At 37.7% G+C, this 23,457-nt stretch overlaps 1 protein-coding gene across 1 annotated transcript; it reads right to left on the reverse strand.

The window, feature by feature from the left end:
* Positions 1–1,377: 1,377 nt before the first annotated feature.
* On the reverse strand, positions 1,378–23,457 carry PRPF4B (pre-mRNA processing factor 4B). Its single transcript, XM_058805929.1, has 15 exons — positions 23,311–23,457; positions 18,380–19,573; positions 15,354–15,527; positions 14,931–15,086; positions 14,115–14,196; positions 12,393–12,603; positions 9,937–10,010; positions 8,478–8,568; positions 7,968–8,115; positions 6,604–6,741; positions 4,830–4,983; positions 3,788–3,902; positions 3,151–3,302; positions 2,608–2,694; positions 1,378–1,945 (listed from the first exon to the last, which is right to left on the reverse strand). Exons 1-15 carry the CDS (start codon positions 23,346–23,348, stop codon positions 1,742–1,744), a joined length of 3,018 nt encoding a protein of 1,005 aa, XP_058661912.1. The 5' UTR covers positions 23,349–23,457; the 3' UTR covers positions 1,378–1,741.

A 23,457-nucleotide genomic window follows, 5' to 3' on the forward strand; every position in this document is an offset into this window, starting at 1 on the left:
AGAAATAACCTTGTTAGGAAGGTGAAGTTGGTGTCTCAGCAAATCAGACCCATGGAGTAGGCGTTGAGTGGCCTGTGACTCGCTTTCCTTTTTTCTCTTTCAGCACCATCAAAAAGGAAAAGTGAGAAAAACAGCACAAACATTAGTTAAAGCCTGAATTTAATCCCACGTCCTACAGGAATAATTTCATTACAATGAAAGCAGACAGACAGTATCTGTAGGGTTTTTTTGCTTTGTTTTTAAGCAGTGATAATTATATATCCAATTAATATAGCCTATAGTTCTCCCAAAGATCATAACATTTAATAATCCCTTTAATTAAATGATTAATAGGAAATGCAGGGGCGGGTCTTACAAATTACCTGATTTACCATCACTGAAGACAGATTCTTTTAAAAATGGCTACAAATGCCTTGTTCACAAAAGACTTTATTATCTAATGATGCATACTGAAAACATACAGAAATCTGCATGGTCCACTTTACATGCAGCAGAACAATCTTCACTTTACAATAAGTAAGTGTCAACTGTTTTATGCAAGAGACAACACTTTAAAGTCACATTTCTTAAAGAAAAGCTTCATTTACAAAAGAAATAAAAGGTAAAGAAGCAATTACCGCTTTTAAAAAGCAGCTGCTTTGTTCAAGAGTGGAAGGTTTATGCCTGTATTGAAAGACAACATGATCACAAATAATGAAAACAATGAACAAATGAAACACTTTTAGCATAAAGCAGTACACTTTCAAAATGACATACAAATAGTTAAAAATTATGTTGTCTATCTATCCTTTAGATATAAGGTCTTTCGAATGAGATCCCAACATATGTAATTACTAAATGAAAACTCTTCTGTAAGTATTGGTTCTATGTCATAGTGAACTGTATTTAACAAAATGTATACAAAGTCTATAGCAAGTTGATTAAAAAAACTAAAGTAATAAGAAACAGTACACTGAAGGCGCTCTATCCATCAAGTGCGCTCTCTCCCAGTTTTAAATGTGATGAACAGAACAGAAGTTGTAACTATGCCACGGTTGCAATGCCAGAAAATAAAACAAGATCATTTCTCAAACATGCAGGGAATTCTGCCACAATGCTATTGTCTCTCATTTGTCAGTTGTTCCAGTAAAATAACAGCTTAAACACCGGTGATGTTGATGGGTTAGCTTACCTTCAGTGTACTGAAAGTTGTACACAACCTGCTTTAAAAGAGGAGACCATCCCTGCGGGCAGGCTCAAGAAGGAACAGACCCCCTTCGGCACTGACTACACCAAGGGCATGCTGCTGTGGCCTGCACACACACACCTAGGAAAATGTGAATATAAACAGCATTTATGCTGGCCATTTTGTAAAGACAAAAATGAAGCCAAGTCTGCTAAAAACAAATCAACCACCCAGTATTACTGCTCTCTTTTTTTTTTTTCTTTCTTTTTTTTTATAACAGATGCTTTTTTCTTTTTATAATATATACGAACTGCAACCATATACATTAGCATTGTACTTTTGTGCAGTCTTGGCAATTAAAACAGTTCTACAGTGAAAATTTTCACATAAGACACAAAACAGAATTACTCTAACATTTCTAAAAGAAATATCGGCCTTGATGTTAATTCAAATGTATCATTTCTTCCTCAACTTTGCAGGGGAAATATTTATGTTTATATACATTAATAACTGCTGTGAAATTTCTTCAGTCTTTGTATCTTAATTAATCAAACCCTTTGAACTTCTTCATCTGGTTTAAATTTTCTCCTGGATGAAGGCGTGCTGCAGAGCCTGGTTGATGCTAATCCGTTTAGCTGGGTCTAGCATTAGAATCTGGTCCAACAAGTCCTTCAGCTGGTGCACTTTTTTACGCTGGTCTTCAGGGAGTCGTTGGCACCCAATCAAGTCTGCTAATAGGTCCTTGGTTGGATTAATGGTGCTCATAACAGTTACCTTCTCCTACAAACATAGAAATGGTAGCCTTGTAGAACAGAAGTAATGCACAAACCCCTTATCCATCCCTTCTACAGAGCTTCAGCTGCAGCTTTTCAGCAGGCTTGTCTTGTACCTGAGCAGTAACACCCTGCCCCCACATGGCCTCACAAAATCGTCATGTGCAGAGAAAAGAGTGGAAAAAACACTGTGGAGGGGGAGGCCACAAAAACAGGTTCACACATGAACCTAACATCCCATAACTCAGAACATGGAAAGTTCCCATATCTGACCACTATTTTATGATTCTTAGATATAATATGTCAAAATGATACCAAAATTAATAGTGACTTCATACAATATAACCATATCATACAAAACGTCCTTCTACAAAATAAAGGCAGAATTTCTTTTATTAGTAATTTAAGGACAGATTATATGGAGATACCCTGTATATCTACCAGATTCAATTTAGTTTTCTTAATTGTGTTCCTACATCCTAGGGTAAAAAAAAATTATTTGGCCATTTTATAAGTATGTAATCTGTCCATACTGCTGCAAAAGGACTTTCTAACAGCTTATAAAATCTTGTTTTTAATTAGGAAGTCAAGGTACATTTGAAAGACCATGTAGTAGGAAAATTCGGAAAAAGTGATGGGTTAGTCAACACATGGAGGACTTAGACTTACCCTTTCTGTCACTTTATCTACTTCTATATACATAAAGTTGAGATTTTGATCAAAGTGCTGATCTTTGAACACACCTTTTCGAATCATCTGGAAAATGAGGAAGAGGCAAGAGTTTCAGCCAAGTTCTCTGTGTCTTACACATTTCACAATTAACATCAATGTCTATTAATTTGCTAACATAAGTAATTTAATACTAATTAAAAAAAAATACCAAAGGACAGGAAGAGGTGTTGAGATTGAATACAAAGATACAGTTCAAACCCTTTGAAAAAGGACACAGGATCTTTCATTGACTTACGCAGGTTTTTCAGGTCAGTGCTTAGAAGGTTTCTGTTTTCACTTTATACTTAGTCTATGAAAAAGAAGCTGTATACTTTCACTTCATAAGATTTTAAATCAGTATAAATTACACAGTCAGAGCAAAGTCTAGCATTTACTGTTAAGAAAAAATATGTATGATAAGAAACAGAATTCCAGAACAAAGACTGTATGTTCTACTGTACATGAGAGCAGTTTCATATATTAAGTACTTATTTTTCTTACCTTGTTTGGCATCTTTCCTTTGAGATCCATGGCAAGTTTCAACATATGATTATTGGTTTTGCCAGGAAACAGTATTTTTCCTGTATAAAGCTCATATAATGTGCAGCCTACAGACCACATATCTATACCATAGTCATAGATTTTTCCTATAACTGAAACAGAGGAATTCCAGTTAATTCCATACAGGTAGACTTTGATATAATATCACAAAAGCAGATAGATGAAAAAATTCTGATTTGTGAACTATATTGGTGCTGCTCTTCTTGGGAATAAAAAGCTACCATAAAAGAAGGACATAAACATTTTAGCTTTTGAAGTACCATTATTTTAGAAAGGGAAACTTTTACCTAACACCTAAACTGATCAGCTTTAAATTAGCAAAATCCAAGAAGTCAGAACAATACCTCTAAATTGAAACATAGCTATAACCCATCAGAATGACTTCTCACTGAGCTGATCACTAACATACATCAAGAGTCGCACAAACGTGCCTTCAAAGTCTGAATTTTTGACAGCCATTGTATTCTCAGAGTCATGTTTTGCTAAGACTAGAGAATAAATTCAAGTCAAATTTTCATCTGCTAATACTGGCACTTGCTGGCAAGTGATAGATGTAGCTAATCCAAAATGCACTTACTGATTTCTGGAGCTCGATAAAATCTACTAACTAGATAAGGTGTGATGTCGTTATCTGCAACGTGTGAAGCTGAGCCAAAATCACAAAGCTTTAGTATCGTTTTAGACTCATTCACCTGCAAGTTAAACATAAATATCCATTAGCATTATTTGTGGACAGAATTGATAACAGAACTGTAAAAGTGACAACACACTGAAGTCAGAGACAGGAAAAACTTTCAGGCTTTAAACTGGAAGGTCCTTCCTCTCTATATTCTAAGAAAATTATAAAACTTGCTCAAAATGAAAGTGAGAGTTAATGTCTTCAGACCGTACAAAATACAAAAAAAAAAAAGGTCAGTTTCATGTACTTTTCAAGGATGTACAAAACATCCTTGCTGGACCCAGATTTCATTCCAGGTATTGAAATTTTGTCGATTTAGACTTGCAACTCCAGAACCCAGAGTACCACTTATAAAACAGTGTATTTTTCACATCTCATGCTTACATAGATTTTACTGCTGAGATCGTAATAAGAAAACATTTTAGATAAATTAAAAATCTGAGTTTGTCACAGGGATGATGTCCAAAGAAAAACCAAAGGAAACCACTGGATTCCTCTCATGTAGCTCTTATGCCCTACCAGAAAAGAGGCATTAAAGACCTTTCCCCATCATCTCACTCACATAAACAAAATCTCCATTTCAGACTCAAACAATCTGCTTCCATTTTGCAGAAAGCAAGAACATCTCTCAACTATTGATGGGAAAATTTGAAGGGAAATTTTGAAATAATTCTCCTGTAAGGCAATGTCCTGCTTTGGAAAGTTTGCTTTCTATAAAGACAGAAGGAGATTAATATTTGTTTGAGAAGATTTTAATTAGATGCTGTGTTGTATTCCTTTCTTACTACTTATACCACAGTATCATTTTATATCAAAGTGTGGACCCTTAACATTGTCAGTAAATTTGACTTCATCTAAATTAACAGAATGATATGAATTTCAAATACTTCATTTTACGCTACAGACTATGCAAAAAAAGTTTTAATTATTTGCTACTTACCAAAATATTATCTGGTTTAATATCTGCATGTAGGATATTGCATCTTTTAAGAAGTTTTAAAGCCAGGAACAATTGCTGGCTGTAGGACCGCACAGCTTTAATGTGCAGTCCAACATCTTTCCCGTACTTCTTCAACACCTCTCGTAAATTCATACTGTTAAGGGAAAAGGGGGAAAAAAAAAATTGGAAAGAGCTTGACAGAAAAACTCCTAAACTCTATGACAAACTTGAACAAACCAGTTAGCTTTATGTATTTTTGAGAAATGTAGCATTTAATATTCCACTATGTGAGCTACAGAAATTGAAATAAAAAGGCTGGTCAGTCAGATCTGTCTTATGCTGTGTAATTACTTACTACACTGGACTTACTTAATTCAGATTATATCTTTAATCAATATTTATATGAGAGGATTTATTTGCACACAAACAGAATTTTCTTAACAACTGTAAACCCTTTGTACTAATTTTCTCCAGAAATAAATGAAAAGGAAGCACACAAAAGATAAAAGCTGAGATTTTTTTGGTGACCTAAGCAGCAGATAAAAAGACCATCATTCCATCATTCCAGGACAAAAACATAACTGGACATAAATAAGGTAACAGTGTGTTATCAAGACAGTGTAGCACAAGAGAATAATTTGTTCTACAGCTTATTAATGAAATATGATAGTAATCTCACAAAATTTGCATTGTTGTAGTATATAACTTATTATCACCCCAAATATGGCAAAACTTAAAATATGACATACACAAAAAACTTAAGATTTGAACAACTGATGTCTCTAAATAGGAATGGGGACTAAGGCAATTAATATATCTGAACATAAAACAGGCAATTAATACATCTGATCATAAAACAATATCTACAATCAACCTGTCACAAGAGCTTAATTACTTGAACAGAAAGTGAGCATGCAAGAATCACTGTAACAACTTTCTCCCTAAGGCTGTTACTGTATGTGTACTCTTTACGGAATATACAGTATTTCTTCAATCTCTCTGGGAATGCATCTTAACACAAACAAGACAGTGTAGCACAAGAGAATAATTTGTTCTACAGCTTATTAATGAAATATGATAGTAATCTCACAAAATTTGCATTGTTGTAGTATATAACTTATTATCACCCCAAATATGGCAAAACTTAAAATATGACATACACAAAAAACTTAAGATTTGAACAACTGATGTCTCTAAATAGGAATGGGGACTAAGGCAATTAATATATCTGAACATAAAACAGGCAATTAATACATCTGATCATAAAACAATATCTACAATCAACCTGTCACAAGAGCTTAATTACTTGAACAGAAAGTGAGCATGCAAGAATCACTGTAACAACTTTCTCCCTAAGGCTGTTACTGTATGTGTACTCTTTACGGAATATACAGTATTTCTTCAATCTCTCTGGGAATGCATCTTAACACAAACCCTTAAAATGAAGAATTATGAAAACTAATAAAAATACTGACATAAATCATTAACAGCAGTACTAGAGAGATGAACCATCTTTAGTACATTATCTTGTTTCAAATATTTTCCAGGCAGAAAATTCACAACAGTGCTAAAAATAAATCAGAAATAGTCCAGTAGTCTGTGAATTTGTGCCCACAGACAATTTTTTTTTTTTTTTTTTTCAAAGTTCCTTGCATTCTTGAATCTTGGCACAAGATTCAACAAGGTATCTCAACAACAGCCAAAACCAGACAGGTAAAGAACATACAGTAGTACTTTACCTTTTACAGAGAACCCCAAACATTTGTCATCTTACCTGAGTGGCTCAAATACCAGACACAGATGTTGTTTGTGGTAGAAATGCCTGAACAACCGTAGACAATGAAACTTGTCATCAGGATCAGCATCATTGAGCTTCTTTAAAAATTCCAGTTCTTTTAGGCCAGTTTTTTGCCTGAAAACAGAGAAATGTGACTCTAAAACAAAATCAGTTAGATTCTAATACCTTTTTAAATCTAAACATTCACTTGTGTGGCTATAATTATCCAGGAATGAGAAGTGTCTTGTCAATACTTAATGTACCACAGCTGAAAAACCAAAATCACAACAATGGTTTGCTGCCAGTGACTACACACTAGGTAAGTTTATTTAATTCCTGGATGTTCACTGTACCTTTGCAACCTAATTATTCTTTCCTCATTCTCAGCTGCATCTAAGGCTAAAACTGGATTTTGTCCTGTAACGTGACAAATTTCAAACATCACCCACTTGAGAAGTTTACTTGTTTAAAAAACTGCTTCAACACATACAACAGTATTAAAAGACAAACTGAACTGACAATGGATTCAATTACACATCCAAGCTTATTACCTATACAACTCACCAAACTAAAACAGCTTATCAACCTCCCTTTTGCCTTTAAAACTTTTCTGGATACTTATTCATGTAATTAAAACAATTCCAGTTATACACACAGTAAGACAATTTTTAAAACTTCCAAGGTAAAATAGATGGAAAAGATTTCATTTAAGTTGTCATTAACAGAAGAGGACACAAGAAATTACTGCATAAATACTGCAGCAGATGGTGAAAACAAGTACTGTAGACAAGTCAAGTCCTCAAATGACATAGTTTAAGAGATCTTACTTGTTAATGTTCACTCATTCTGAAAGACCTCTTTTATTTTTGTATTTCAACAGTGAGAGTACCATCTCTTTCTATGTATTTTATATACATGCAAATGTTTAGAAAACATACAAAAATAATTACATCTATGGAGATCTTTTTTAAGTTGCAGATGATTGACTGGGATCCAACCCACAGCCTGCCAAATAGATTTGTTCCATCGAAATAAAATTTTTACACTTCACAACTCCCATCTCAAACGTAGGGCTCATAATTAGCTGTAACCTTGTTTCTTGCTATCACTGTTCCTTCAGTTTTGCAAATGAGAAAGTGCCTGACAAAAATGCAAATAGCCTTCTTCCTGTGATAGCTGTAAAGAAGTGTGGATACATAGTCTTGAAGCGCTTCCCATTGTCTGGCTCACATTAGCAGAAAAGGCAGGAATCACAGCTGTGATCTGTTACTTCACTTGAAACAGGGAGATTGAAATCACACCATGAAAAACTTCCAACTATTCCACATGCTTTATTATCATCAAAAAGCCCCATTACTTACATAAGTTCATTGTTCCTGATGATTTTCACTGCTACTTCTTGGTTTGCTCTGGCCATGTCCCTGGCTCGCACCACATTGCTGAAGACTCCCTGACCGGTGTAACCATAGACATTGTAACGTTTATCCAGAACTTCACCTATATTAACACCTGAGGGATACAACCAAGCAAGTTCAAGTTATGAGGGATTAACATAATGGAACTTTTCAAGAAAAAGAAACCACTATCATTACAAAATATGAGGGCAAATAGCAAGATCCTTTAATTTCATGGTGCACAATGTTTTGTATCACCTAGCTTTGTGGAAATTATGGGGAACAAAGGGTAAGTTTCTAAGTCTGGAGTCCTTTCAAAACTGAGGTTAAGACCTGCATGCTTGTTTCATCCATTACATTACACACTCAGAGAGGGATCTGGGATATATCTACATTAGAACAACATTTCAATACTCTCTGAGCCTCACTCAGCACCCTCACTCTACCTGTCCTTGCAGACAGACAAACACAACTTACGGTAATAGCCTTCTGCATCTGTCCAGTTATCCCTGAGATTGGGGTTTTCTTTGAAGTCTTTTCCAAACCCAGCAGCCCTTAGACGAGCACTCTGAAATAAAAAGAAAAGTAACAGCTTTGCTTGTGTGCTCTGTATTTTTCTTTGATGTTTACTTCCCAAAGCCCTTTTTCCCTACTGAAAAACTGCTCTCTCCACAATACAAACACACTTATCTTGCAGGAGAGAGAAACAATGTTATTTACATACCAGTATCTAAAGACTGATGCAAGGAAAGAGGATGAGATCCACCAACAAAATTATTATTATTATTAAACATAAATGGGCAAAGTTTCAATTAATACTCACAAGGAAATTATATAAGTCACATCAGAATGCACATTTTGGACCATCTAAGTAGGACTACTTATTTACAGTAAGTTTATAGTAAAAAGGCTCAGCAGTTTGCAAGGAAAGCACAACTGTTTAAGCTCTGAATTTCTGTTCATTATATGCCACTTGTTTCATACTATTACACATACTACCATAACACTTCTACAACTGCTGTTGACATCTCTTAACAGACTGGATAGTATTTTAACCACAAATTCAAAACAGTGAGTAGTAAAGTTTATCTTCAATTGAACAATAGCTTCTGGAAGAGGGAGCTGCTCACTTACAAGCCATATAAATCCCCACTTGTAACTTCTGACCTTTTAAAAATGCACCCTCACACACACACTACCCTTCAAGTATTCATCTTTTTCCAGGTCAGAGGGATACCAGAGTTATACATAGCCTGTGTTATATCTGCCAAAAAAATTCTCCAGTCTATTTTGGTTTAAGTTAAGAAGAAAGTTCTTTAGTTATTTCTCAGGGTTGTGCATCAGCTACAACACAGAGGATTTAAAGAGAGTGGCACATAAAGTCTCGAAAGTAGTCACTGGACTGCCAATATCTGAGGGTCACTGCAGCATATTTAGAGAAAAGCTAATGAAAAAGTGTTAAAGTAAAACCAGGAAATGTATCTCTTCATGCCAAAAAATCTCCAAACAAACCACCAGATTACTCCAACATAGCATCATTAGCCAATTGCAGTATTTTACACATTTTTTAATTAACCACACATGAATCTCTGGAAAAAGCTCATATTTAGAACATGCAACATGGTAACAATAATAAAAAGCTGAACTTATAAATAGATTCATGTTTTTACCATGTGCCATTGTATTCAAACAGCAGGTAAATTCCCCAATTGCTAACTCTATAAAATTGCCACTAATTTCAGCAGGTTTTATTTCACTGAAATATTAATTAGGAAGCACTTTGCCTGCCTTGGCTGACCAAAAGATTAAGAACATACAGTCACTTAGCAGCACATGCTTTTACAAATCAAAGTTCTCACAACCCTCAAGTGACAGTGACCCTAGCAAAAATCAAGCAGAAAAAAACCCCATACATTTCATCTCCAGAATTACCTACATCAAAGTATGCAGCAAACATATCATCTGATTCTGTGAACATATCAGGAGCTAGCAGCTTCTTCTGAGATGAACCTTAAAATGAGATTCAGATTACTCAACATGAAAAAGATGTCAAACGATAACTCTGTTGCCAGTATAATTTGGCACTTGGTATCTTTACAACATAGTCTAAGATCAGTACATTGGCAAACAGGTAGCTCTACTAATGTTTCTAGCAAATATCATTTCACATTCTAGAATATAAAACTCAGACTAGTTAAGTTCTTCAAACAACTCAAAAATTTGTATTTCTTTAAAAAACTATGTGCAATAGCTTTCAAGTAAACATAGCAGAAAGAAAAAACTACATACTTACATGCTCCCTACAAATAATGACTATCTATATATATGTATGGAAAGAAGTATAAAATTACTATGTGTCTACATAAAAAAATACAGTCATGTTTTCAATACACAAGTTCAGGCTTTTCTGCTAATCATGAGATATTTTACCAAAAGCCAAAGTTGTAAAGCCCAGAAATTCTTTGTTTGGAAAACATTTTCTCCAACCCTGCTAAAAAGGACCCAGTGTACAGCTTTTTGTCAAACACAATGTTTACTATTGTGTTAAAGAGAAACAGTTTTGTTATGGGCAAGATAATCCCTTTCTCACCTCTTAATCATCTTTAAATCCCAAAGACATTTTACTTGGTTGATAAGATAAAAGCAAAGAAATATAAATTAAGTACACATTAGTAAAAGCAAGCAAACTTCAAACTATTTCATTCATGCACACATTATGGCAGCCCTCCATGAACATGGAAAACTGGAGACCCTCCCTTCACTACGCAGTGAAGAAAAATAATTAATTCAGCTCGGAGGCTTCAGGTCCTGTGATGCACAAGCCCCTTCCACACCAAATAACCAGACTAAAATCTGACAGCATAAAAAATCATCCAGCATGCTGATACCACTGTTTCAAGGTACAGAACTGTCACCTGACACTTATGAGGAGGCAGTTTATACCACTCTTTTGAGCTGCAGACTCTCCTAGAAACTTCCTCAAGCTTTCCTTAGTTCCAGTTACCTGTACTAGGCTACAATGAGTTATTGACTAGTTTCTTAGCAACTTACTACTCTGGCCCTATAAGAGGTCAGGATAGAAATAAAAATTCACTCTTACAGAGGAAGATAACCCACTGGTTTCAGCTGTTGTTACAGCCACCTCCAACCCAGAATCCAGATGTGAATGTAACTTTAAAAATCTTTTTTACATAGGGAGAATGCCTAGGTAGTTAAGACTTAAATTTTCATATGCTTTAATAGACAAAATTAGAGCAGTACATGCTTTGACAAAATAGGAAAAACACATAGTCTATTAGACATCATAAACCTAAACTTGTGGTATGCAAAGAAAGCTCTATAACAGTTCTCTTCACTAATGTTGCAGGAGAACAATCTGAAAATATATGGCTCAAGGGAATGCCAGGATAAACTACAGAGCAGTACAGCAGTCCCAAAAAGATGCAGCTTTATTACTCTGAAGAGAAGCATCCACTAGAGACAGTGAATTTACCCCCCAAAGATAGGTGTGGCACAGGACATGAAATACAAGCTAACTGCAATTCTCCCTCAGAGGGGCTGGGCAGGCTCCACAGCCTCATTAAACATTGCAATTGCAATTAAACTGTAGAGAGAAACCAGAGCACCTTAAACTAGCTCAAATAGAACCACACAGCAACTGCACACACCTCTCACTACTTGGAAGATTTACAGTAATCCACCTTCAAAAGACAAAAAAAAGCAGCACACTTTCAATACTACAGGGTGTGCTGGGAGATCTACCATGCTCCTTTTGCTGCAGCTGGCAAAAGGCAGGTTTTTATCAAAACTTATTTCATTTCAACATGGCTGTACAACAGAGTACATGACAGGGGGAAGAGAAAGAAAATACCTAATTTGAGCAATTAGCTATGCTGCTAAAACGGACTTACTAGCAATGGCTCTCAAAAGCTTTAATCATTCTAAATTACTACAGACCTACCTATATTCTTCTGTAAAAGTGGCTTTGACCAAAAAAAGGTATAAAAAAAGGAGCCTAATTTCCAACCCTCACAAAATAAAGTCTAGGACTATACTAAGCTTCTAAGAAAACAACTTGCCTGAGTGAAAAGAAAAATTTGGAAGGGTAATTCTTAACCATATAGACAGATATCCTTGTCTGCTCTTCCAAATGTAATGCACAAATTGTGTTAAGAGTTACCAGAAATGCAGAGAACGTGTTCCACTCATATTATCCTTTCTAATGAGGAAGCCTTATTTTAATGCTATGTTTTAAGCACCATAATATTTGCAAAAACATGCACAGATTCCATCCAAAAAGTCAATCTACTTCCTAGTCTGGAAGTACATAAGTAAACTAAGCCAAGTGTCTGAGCTTTCATAAATAGCAATAGAGAGATTTCAGAATCTTACCATTGTTCTGTTCAACTGTCATGAGGTTGTGCTTGGCTTTCACTGATGCCTCAAATGTGTCCACATTTTCCCGTTCATACTCCTTAACATCAGCAGCGACTCTTTCTAGGATGTCGTCAGGAGAATTGGAGCGACTGCGCGTACTGCTCTGAGGGCTGCTCGGTTCAGACGGTACAGATATGTTACTGTCTTCTGTCTGGCCTTTGTATTTCTAAAAAGAAATTTAGTTTTTAATCTCACTGTTTGTTACAATTTATCACAACTTAAACATTTTCATATCCACCCCTTCAATGGTTTGAGCTTTCAGCTGAAACATTAATCTTTGCTTTCATAATCACCTATGTCTATAAAGACAACAGATTATTTTGAATGTCACAATGCATCACAGTCCAGACCATAAGACTGAAATATTAATATGTGTTCTTTAGGTTTTTACATTTCTGTAAAAACAGATTATTAATGAATATTAACTATTTAGTTATGCACAAAAAAATGTGAGCAGGAACAAATTTATTACTAAACGATCCTGGCACACAAACACTGAAATACAGTCTTTGATGAAAAATTACCTATTTTATATCCTACATTCTAGAATATTTCCCAGTTTTATTAGTGTTATGGTACAGAAAAGTAGCCTTTAGATTCAGTTTTTTTAATGTGAACTATAAATCCTGTTTATTCATTTGTGTTGAAAAATTTCCAAAGCATTAAAAAACTTCAAATATCATCTTTCCAATTTTTGCCACCCTTTGGTACTATGAAGTTATACAGACCTCACCTCCTATCCCAAAAGGTAAAAATCAAGATGAAGAAATGCTGCTACCACTCAGCTGTCCAGGTTGAACTATTCAATCATACAAGCAGAGGTTTTTCCATTTAGGGAATTCAGCTCTGCAATTTGCTTCCAGCCTGCACCAACATCAGGTGTAACCAGTCTTTAAAAAGAATTTATATGGTTTGGCTCAGTCATAGTTCTGAAGGATTTTACAATGGGCTTTGCATAAAACCATGAACAGTATTTTTAGTGCTATTTAAAATAAGCACTACATCAAAGTCAGTAATTTTGTACATGATACTACATAAATACACCACAGCATTTTGCTTACTATGTTCTAATTGTGTGCCAAATCCCACCTTTGAAAAGAGATAGCTGACTCGTACTGTACAGTGACACCCCCTCTGGCCACAGCTTCTTTCAGGGGTTTTGATCACACATTACACTTGTGATTACTGTTACCTTGTTACTGAAGTATGAAGTTCATGCAAGTCACATATACTTTTAGGGAGGACAACATGACAGTGGCTTTACGTAATTTTGGAAATTGACAAGAACAACTTCTACTTGAAACAAACTGACCCAGTTAGGTTAATTGATATAAAACTTACTGTTACACTGATGTTATTGTATCAGTGATACAGCTACAGAGAAAACCTACAGAAAAAGGTAACTGAAGAACATTTTTAACTTGTCTTAAGACCATCAGAGAATGTTTAACTGTAGCAAAAAATGACTCACAGAAGAGTCACTTCAGTTTTAAAAGCAATGCTGTGACAATAGAAGCGTAGAGTTTAAGAGAGACTAACATGTACAATGAACTAACTGGAAAAATACAGCAATAGGCATTATTATTGCAATTCAGCAATAGGCAAAGAGGCAAAGAGCCTTCCATTACCCTGACATTTTACACTAAAAACACAGAATCAGTTCCTGTAACCATGTACCTGAACAATTGCTTGTCGCTGTAATCTCCTTTGTCTTATCTCTGCTTCTTCATCCTCTTCTTCCAAATCAAAATCTTCAAGACTACAAAAATATGATTTTTTTAATATGACTTCACAAACATATAATTATCTACTGAATTTTACCAAGTGAACTTGCTTGGCATATAAAGCACAGAATATATTAAACAATAGCTGTTCAAATGACTCAGAAAGCTATGCAGTGTATCCCACTGCATATATTTACATTTCCTTACAAAGAAAACTTATCTCTTGGTATCTCACTGAGACTTTCTACATTCTATTTTTAATTGTAAACAATTAACAACTCTCTTCTAAAACACAACAAACAAAAAATCCTTGTTCCTTTTCACTGCAGCATCATTTTTCCTTAATAATTTCATTAAGAATGCATACTCTTACACAATTAAATAGGCAGAGGTTTAGGAAATATAAACACAATTTGCAGATAGCAGTTAATCCTTTCAGCTATTAAAGCTTTTCCTCAAGCAGTAAGCTTTAGCAAGCAGGCCAAAAGTTTTCAAAAGATCCTGATCAGGTTTAGGATCCTAAAAACCTAATGATACATCCTCCCCACAGGTCTGCCCACTAGCCAAGAGGTTGTGGTATTTTTTGCATATTCCTAAGTTTTTCAGATTCTCACAACAGTAACTGGACAAGACCGCAAGTACAAAGACATGATTATGGTTTTAGGTGACAACTCAAACCTACAGCATCAAGATAAATGTTAGTTCATTTTTGGTATCAATGGAACTGCAGATTATAAATAATCAGTGTAAGTCAGAAATATAGTCTTACTTTTCATCAGATGAAGACTCCTGTTCAACTTTCATGCCCTCAGAAAGACTACCTTTAAATTTGTCTTCTTTAACTTTGCTTCTGCTCCGACGTCTATGGCCACCACGTGACCTGGACCTCCTCCGAAGGCGAGATCTACTTCTCCGGCCTCTATCCCTGTTTGATAAAAACAAGAGATTTGGATTTTGGACTGGGGGATTGTTTTTAAGAAAAGAAGGAAAATCTTTCCAGAAAAGTAAGACATCAAATGATTCCAAGTAATGAAACAATTTCATTAATGGAGGACAAAATGAATTTAACTGTGCTAGCACATATTAATATGGACAAAAACCCCAAACATGATCTCTTTACACATATGATGGCAATCCTTATTCTTCCTGTAATATCTTACAAAATACACTTAACATCTCAGGGTGCCCTTACCTCCTCCGAGGAGATCTGCTCCGCCTCCTGGGAGATCGGCTGCGCCGAAGGGGCGTTCGAGACCTCCTCCTAATGGGGGACCGAGATCTTCTCCTGGACGGGGACCATCTGCTGGGTGGGCTGACATCCTTGGATCTTTCACGCCTGGACAAAATGTCATCCCTGGTCCGTGTTCTTAAAACAGAGGAAGAGAGTGGTAGTAAAAATCAGGAGCAAGCTGAAAAAAAGAAATTATTCCCTCTAAAAACTCACTTGAAAATTTTACTGCAGGTGAGGGACCACCAGATGGGCTTCTGAGGGAGGGATGGATAAGTAGCCAGCAGAGCTGGCTGCCTTTCCTGTGTGTCTCTCCCCACCCTGGGAAGTGTGTGCCCATGCAGAGCTCTAGCTCAGGACAAGTCTGGAAACAGTTCATTAATTACTACCAACAAGCTAAGAGAGGTTTTAAAACAAAGCTTGTTTTTAGGTCTTACATAAATAGTGGCCCGTTTTCACGTTTACCAGACACAGTACTGAAACAATATAAACCCCAGACTCTTATTCTTGAGAATTATTTCACCAACTTCCCACCATGCTATTGAAATTTAGGCTTAGGATCATGCTATTTCACAGGACTGACAACAATGTCTGTTTCAATTTGGGCACTACAACTGCATGGCTTCAACATTTCACACATTCTAAAACAGCAGATGAAAACTAGAATTCTTAACTAAAATCTAAATTATCCCTTCTCAAATTAAAAAAATAATTCAAGTCTGATACTATATACACTCCTCAAAATGTCTTTATTCTTGTCTAAACAGATTATTCTCATAATTATTCAAGGAAAAAAATCCTTGATGGGATTATAAAGCTTAACTGCATGACAGCAAGAGGTCAGTTAAAAACTAGAAAGAATATAAATTATAAATTTAACAACTACTCTTACGAAGCTGCATTAGCAATCGGAAAATAGTTTCACCCTATTTCAAAGGAAATGTTGCTACTCTATTTTTTCCCCCCTCCTTTTTTTTTTTTTTTAATTAAATTGGAACAACTTGGAATAACAGGTGTTATATCTCATCAATGAACAAAATATCTTAGAAGACTAATTCCACTCATTCTGTGACTTTTTTTCGTTTGTTTTGAGACTGCTACATCAATTTCAATTACCTTAACTAGAGACAATGATCAGACATACAGAACTGATGCAAAATAGTAAACAGTGAGGCAAAAGGAAAATTTATGCGTATGCAGAGTACTGGCAGTTTCTACAAGGAATTACTGCACTCAAATGCTGGAGCAGGCCAATACCTTTAGCCCAATTAATTTATATTATGTTCCTGTGAACAATATTACATAAAAAGGCACAGGATGAAGAGTTCCAGGCTTCCTAACAGAGCCATTGTACTGCCAAAATCTAATCACAATATCTGTCACAAAAAATAAATTAGTTCAGAGATCACAAGGGTGAGATAAAAAGTGGAAGATGATTAAAAATTCATAGTAACATCACATAATGAGTAACTTCAGTCAAAGACCTGAGAAGTGTCTTACAAGATTAGAATACTGGAAACAAACTTGAAAAATGAAATTACAAGGATTTTTGTTTTTGTTAAAACTGTTCATTAAAGCTCCTGAAATTCTCTGGCAGTTTGAGTAATTACAAGTAGTTAAACCTCGAACACAGGTGGAATTAATTTAGATGTCTTACAAGGAAAGATTATTCCTGCTGATCTGCAAACACCTCCAGCAGAAAATATGTTAGTAGTCCCCCACTCACATGCTGCTCACCACGCAGTTACAGAAGTATGACTTTGACAGCAAAATTCTAGACACATGCATCACTTGAAATAGGTGTCTAGACAAGCAATTCAAGCTGGCTGCAATGCAAGCTGTCAAGAAAAATGAAAACTGAAAGATGCAAAACGTTGCAGAGGAAAAGTCAACTACTATGCCAGAAATACTCAGTGGTTGGGGCCGACACATTCCTGATAAACTGACAGCATTTACAATTCTCACTTGATCGGGTTAGCATCACTGGGGCCACTCTCCAAAGCACCCAAAGATACCCCATACCCGAAACCAGAGTAACCACAGTGATTCAGGCTGAAACTTTCACACTTTTAGGTGCCTCTTCTCTAAGCTTTGTGGTTCCAATTCATTCTAAAATTCATATTTCTTAGTTCTCAGCCTGGGTGAAACTAAACCCCCTGATACAAAGTTTTAAATTATTTATTGTCCACTGCTGAACTTTTCTAACTCTTAAACTTCTTACAGCCAATGAATTAACTTCCAAAAACATGTACACTCATATTGTTCTCTTCTTGGAAACTCGCCACCCAGGCATTATTAGCATTCAAATTTCAAGGCAACTGCTTTCATAGGCTAAATCTTTTTTAAAAAATGCCAAGACTGCACTAATACAATAGTTATCCATCCTTCTCCTTTAAGTGTATGCAAAATATGATAATTACATATGGCAGTCCAATAACAAAGCAACATTACCATTCCATTAGCAAATCCACAGTATTTTGAAGGAAAAAAAAACAACTCTGAGAAGGATATCTTGATAAAAAAATTGGCTTACTTCCACACATACTGACACTATCATAAGGGCTTTTCTTGAGGGGAAACAGGGTTTAACTTCTCACTTTCAGCCAACACTAATATGTAACACTGAAGAGGATTCTCACTCCACAGAAGTTTCAGAAAGCAACAGAACTACTGACAAAGAATCAAAATAGTAGCCAAATTCTGATTAGACAGAAGAATACAGTTACAAAACTTGTTCCCAATAAGAGTGTGAGCAACAAATAACTTAGCACTTTAACAACCACAAGATGAATTTGCACCTCTGACAGCTGGGAAAAATAGTCCTAAAAAAAAAACGTGAATACATACAAAGGAAGCTCATGATATATTGTACTATCTGAGTATCTTTTTTAATACCTATTTTCTGAACAAAATGAGAAGATAAACTCCAAACTAGAAGATAGTTCATCCCCTAACACATTTTTGTGGCGGCTCATGACACTTTAAGTTACCTGGGAGAAGAAAGACGCCTCCTTTCTGATTCTCTCCTTTTTCTTTCTGCAGATCTGCTCCTCACCCTTCTAACGGGAGAGCGGGTTCGAGAGGGGGACCTGCTCTGTTTCGATCTCCGGTCGTTGAAGAGAGGGGATCTGCTCCTTCTGGACTTCTCACGCTGCTTGGGAGACAAGCTTCTCCCCTTTGGGCTGCGGCCAGGCCGTCTAGGGGACCTGTTTTCTTTCCCTGAAGAAGCATCTTTAGAAGGAGATTTAATTGGCTTTTTTTCTTTGTCAGTCTCTGATCTCCTAGGTTTTCTATCTTTGGACCGTGATCTTCTATCTTTGGATTTGCTTCTTAGTTCTGCTGGAGATTTAGATTTTCTACCACGATCTCTGCTTTTGCTTTCATTTACAACTGGAGACTTTCTGCGGTCTCTTGATTTACTTTTATCATCAGCCTTATTTCTATCCTCTGGAGGAGACTTAGACTTTCTGTTTTTCTCCTGAGATCTTCTCTTAAGTATTGGAGACCTAGATTTCCTTGTCTGATCTTGAGACTTACTCCTCTTATAAGGACTTTTGGATTTCCTCCTTTCTTTTGACTTGCTTCTAGTAGTCTTCTCTTTTACTCCATCAACTCCTGCCTTGGATTTCTTTTTGTCAGATCTGTGCCTAGTCCTTTCTTTTGATTCACTCTTACTTGATTTCTTGGAACTAGTTTTATTGTCCACAGGTTCTAATTTCCCCTTAGTATTTGACTTTGCTGTAGGTCTTGTTCCATTTCGTGCTTTTTCATTAATCTCCCCCTCTTCTTCAGATCCTGACTCATAACCTTGTAATATTAATCCCATCCCAGACTGGACTTTTCCTTCCATTAATTCATTTTCAAGTTCAGCTTTCAGCAATGCTCTTTGTTTCTCTAAGTCTTCCAGAGGAGCCAAAAAATCAATTTTAGTTCTTTTAGCTGGTCCATCTTCTTTGTCAGAGGCATCAGCCACCTCTTTCCATTTATGCTTCTTATGTTTGTGTCTGTGTTTATGTTTTTTGTCCTTGTCATCTTCTGAAGAATGTTTGTGTTTCTTATGTTTACTTCGGTGTTTGTGTTTCTTTTTTTTGTGTCTGCTGTGCTTGTTCTGAGGTTGGTCTGCCTCTGACACTTCCCCATTTTCTTCATTCACACTTTTCTCCGATGCCTCAGCATCCTCAACCCTGCAAGAAATAAAGAGATCAGTACTATAAACTCACTGTAGTCCTTTATCTCATGTTAAATAGACAGCCTTTTATGACAGAAACTAACTGGCATTTATTCACCTACCTTTGGAGAATTAAAAATGTACCAGTAATTTAAGTAAGTTATAAGAGCAGATACACTTCCTCAGGAACAGACAGCTATGGCTGCAGAAGGAAATAGTACAGAAGGAACAGACAGCAAATGCACTGACAAAAGTGTGGATGGAATCAATGCTTATACCTTTACATTCAATTCTGACCCATCTGTTCACAGCATACACAGTGCTGAATATTTATTTGTCAGTACTACACCATCATCTGTGTCACTTTCTGCTCCACTCCAATGCCTAACCCAAGCCATGCTTTTACAAGTATTTTCAAGTGGCAGAAAACAGTTGGGATACAAAGATCAAAATTTATTTCAAGGTATGATGCTGACCACCTTATGAAACTTTCTTGCAAAATCTCATCCAGAGCTGACTCTCTTAGCTGCAATTCTTTTCTCTAAGTGTACACACCTGTTAGAAGTTCAAGAAACGTTCTTACAGATTTATATTACTTATGCAATACAGGTAACGTTGCTGAGGAATGGGACAAATTAAGGAAGTCTAATTTCAGAGCAGCTTTCTGACAGTATGCAGCAGATTAGTAGCTTCAAAAAAATGTGTGAATCTTGACACCTGTAAAATGCCATTGACCAAAACTGCTGAAAATAAGTCTACAGCAGGTTATTAAAATAAAGACATACAGTGTTTCTTCTAAGAAAAATATTTTCAATTAACTATAATTTCTCCAAATAGTAACTTTAAAAAATATAAAATTCAGTCCTGATGTTACAGATTCCCTTGTATTATCTTCCATAGCCACTGAAACTGGCTTAGCAATAGGGGTTTTTAGAGTGTTCAGCAAATTCCTCCCCATCTCCTTCACAACATCAATTAAGTTACTGTCTGTTAATACAGACATTTGCCTTCTGAAATATCACAGGTGCCAGAGTTCATTTCTCTACAAACTCACCCCATCTAAACAACAGATTTGAAATTTACTAGTTGCCACTTTAATAACTTAAACATAGCTCTTTGCTGCATACTAAGCCTCATTAGGTGAAAAGAAATCCCCCAAACATGACAGTCAGGAGCAGGGGGTGAATGTACACAGAAATGTGGAAATTATCTTCTGAACTCTACTGGTCTCAGTTGTTTCTGAAGAATATGACCAATCAATCATCTGATCCAATAAATGTATCTGAGATGTTCTAAGCCAGACCTAAAGGACAGCATCTCACTATGAATTTGATTAGTGTCTTCCTAATTAAGGACAGGATCTTCAAGCAGTGCAAATTTACTCTCTCCTGCCCGAGTTAGGCAAATTCCTGTATTAGTAAATAAAACTGACTTTTCTGCAAAGTACACTAAATTATTGGCTAAAATTATTTTTTAGAACTCTAGTGCTATGAAATGAATAATGTCCAAAAGGAACAAACTGTTAGAGTTAAGAATATAAAATATTGAGAGATTTAACTCAGAATGCTGCTTGTCTTTGATGTTTAAATTACTACTTCTGCTTATTCAAGGCACACAGCAAGGTGTTTTTCTTAACTGCTGCTCCCTGACACTCCACACCATTATGATAAAAGTGTATCAGAACAAAGGAGGAAAAAGTGGCTTAAAAAGAGCTTATTTAATCTTGCACTTGGCAATATAAAAAGTTTAAAAAGAAGCAGCATTAAATGCAAAACTTCTTCAACTTGGATTAGCCATCCTGAGCAAGACTATCTGTGACATAAGTAGGGAAATGTAACAAGAAGAATTTTAAGAGAACTATGTGCCCTTCAAAATTTCTTTTAGTTGGATCCAGTATCCTGTGTAAAGTCCCCAGTTAGCACATTAAAAGTACTTCAAGACATTATAAAAATATTAAATACAATACAAATTACATGTGTTCAAGCTGTTCCAGGTAAGCCTTCCTTCTCTTAACAGCAGAAAGCAATACCAAAATATTTAGGAATGTTATTTTGCTATTGTATTTATTTTGGAGTTATGCAATAACCTCATCCTAAATTCTGGAAAAGCCAGCTGGTAGCTAAGGTGCCAGACAAGACACATCACCACAGCAGCATCTCAGGCCACTACAGGTTGCCAATACAGCTGCCAGCTGTCTTTGTAGCTCAACAATAACATCAGGCTGATTAATGTGCAAGAAACAGTTCAAGTTTTCTTCATGTACAGGGAATACATTTATTTCAAGTAATTTCATCAAACTGTGGATAAACTTTTACTTCCACTCAACGCTTCAGAAATATAACGACAAGGATGAAAAAGCCTTTTCAGAAGGTGATGAGGCATGTCTAAATGCTTAGGTGCTAATGGCTTTAAATAGAGAGAAACTGCGACATGAACTTGTTATAGCCCTACTTTTTCCTATTTTTGAATTCAAGAAGAAGAATAACAGGAAGTTCACAAGGATGTGCAGCGATTTCACCCATCTCTTCCTTCATACAGGAGCCCTATCATCAGCTTCTACCTTATCACTTAACTTTCTACAATACTAAACCCTATTCTCCATGAGCATGTGTTTTACACGGCTCACATATACTCCCACTGCTTTTCCTCGCCCGTTTTCTACTCCCAGGATAAACAATAAAATCAAGCCTCAAATCACAACTTTTAAGGAGAAAATGACACAGAAAGCACTTTATATGGCTAAAATATTAATGCAGTAAAGAGGAGCGATAGAGGAAGCATTAGATCGTTAACTCCCAGCAGAATTTCCAGAAGATTGTGTTCACTCAGGAGAGTGTGGACAAGCCCAAACCCCGCGGCACAAACCGGGGCGCCTGCAAATCGCACGCCCGGGAGCCCCGCTCCGGCAGGGAGGCGGCAGCTCCGTCTGCGTTTCCCAACGGGAGCCGCCACTTGCCACTCATTTCGAGGGCTGGAAGGAGGGGCTGGCGGCAACAAATCACTTTCTGCTTCCCCCAGCACGGGCACTTTCCACACCGCGAGAGCGGCCGGGGCTCGGGGGAAGGAGGGAGGGAGGAGGAGGGTTCACCGCAGGGCGGGCAGCGGCTCGGCGGCCCCAGGGCAGCCCCGCTGGCCCGGAGCCCCCGGCCCGGCTCGGAGAGTGTGTGGGGGGTGTGCGCGCTTTGAGTGGCGCGGGGCTCCCGGGAGCGCCGGCCCGGATCGGCCTCAGGGATGCCCGAGCCCTGCGCGCCCGGGCGGGCAGCAGCGGCCTCGCAGCCACGCGGAAGATGCGCATCCCTCCGTCCCACGTCCCCCGCACCGGCGGCAATCCCGGCTGGCCGGCGGCAATCCCGGTTCCCCGCGGCGGGAGCACCCCAGGGCGGGAAGGCGCACGCGGGACTCCCGGGGACACGCGCCCGCCGCCGCTTCCCTTCCCCCTCCCCCCGCGCGGCCCTCCCGAATCCACGGGCCGATCCAGCGCCCCAGGCCCCGCCGGGCCGCCTCGCCGCGGGCCAGCGGCGCCTACGGCAACCCCTCTCCCCCGGCGCGGCCGCCTTCCCTCGTCCTCCTCTCCACAGCCCCTTCCTCCTCCTCCCTCACCACTTCCACCCGGGCCGCTTCTGGTCGTCCCCGTCCCGTATCTATGTCCCACCTCCCCAGTCCCCTCGCCCGCGCTTCTCCCTCCAACTCCCTTCTCCTCCTCCCGTAAGCTCCAGCGCGAGCAGCCTCCCCCCCCCTCCAGCCAGTCCTTACTCGGGCGGTCGCTGCTCGGGCTCGGCCGCGGCGGCCATTTTGAACTTCCGAACTCCTTCGCTGCCGCCGCCGCCGCTGGGAGGGGGCGGGGGGAGACGCGGGACCGGAAGTGAACCCCGCGCGCGGGGCCGGGAGCGTGGCGGAGGC

Source organism: Ammospiza caudacuta, chromosome 1 (assembly GCF_027887145.1).
Source record: "Ammospiza caudacuta isolate bAmmCau1 chromosome 1, bAmmCau1.pri, whole genome shotgun sequence".
Classification (NCBI taxonomy): domain Eukaryota; kingdom Metazoa; phylum Chordata; class Aves; order Passeriformes; family Passerellidae; genus Ammospiza; species Ammospiza caudacuta.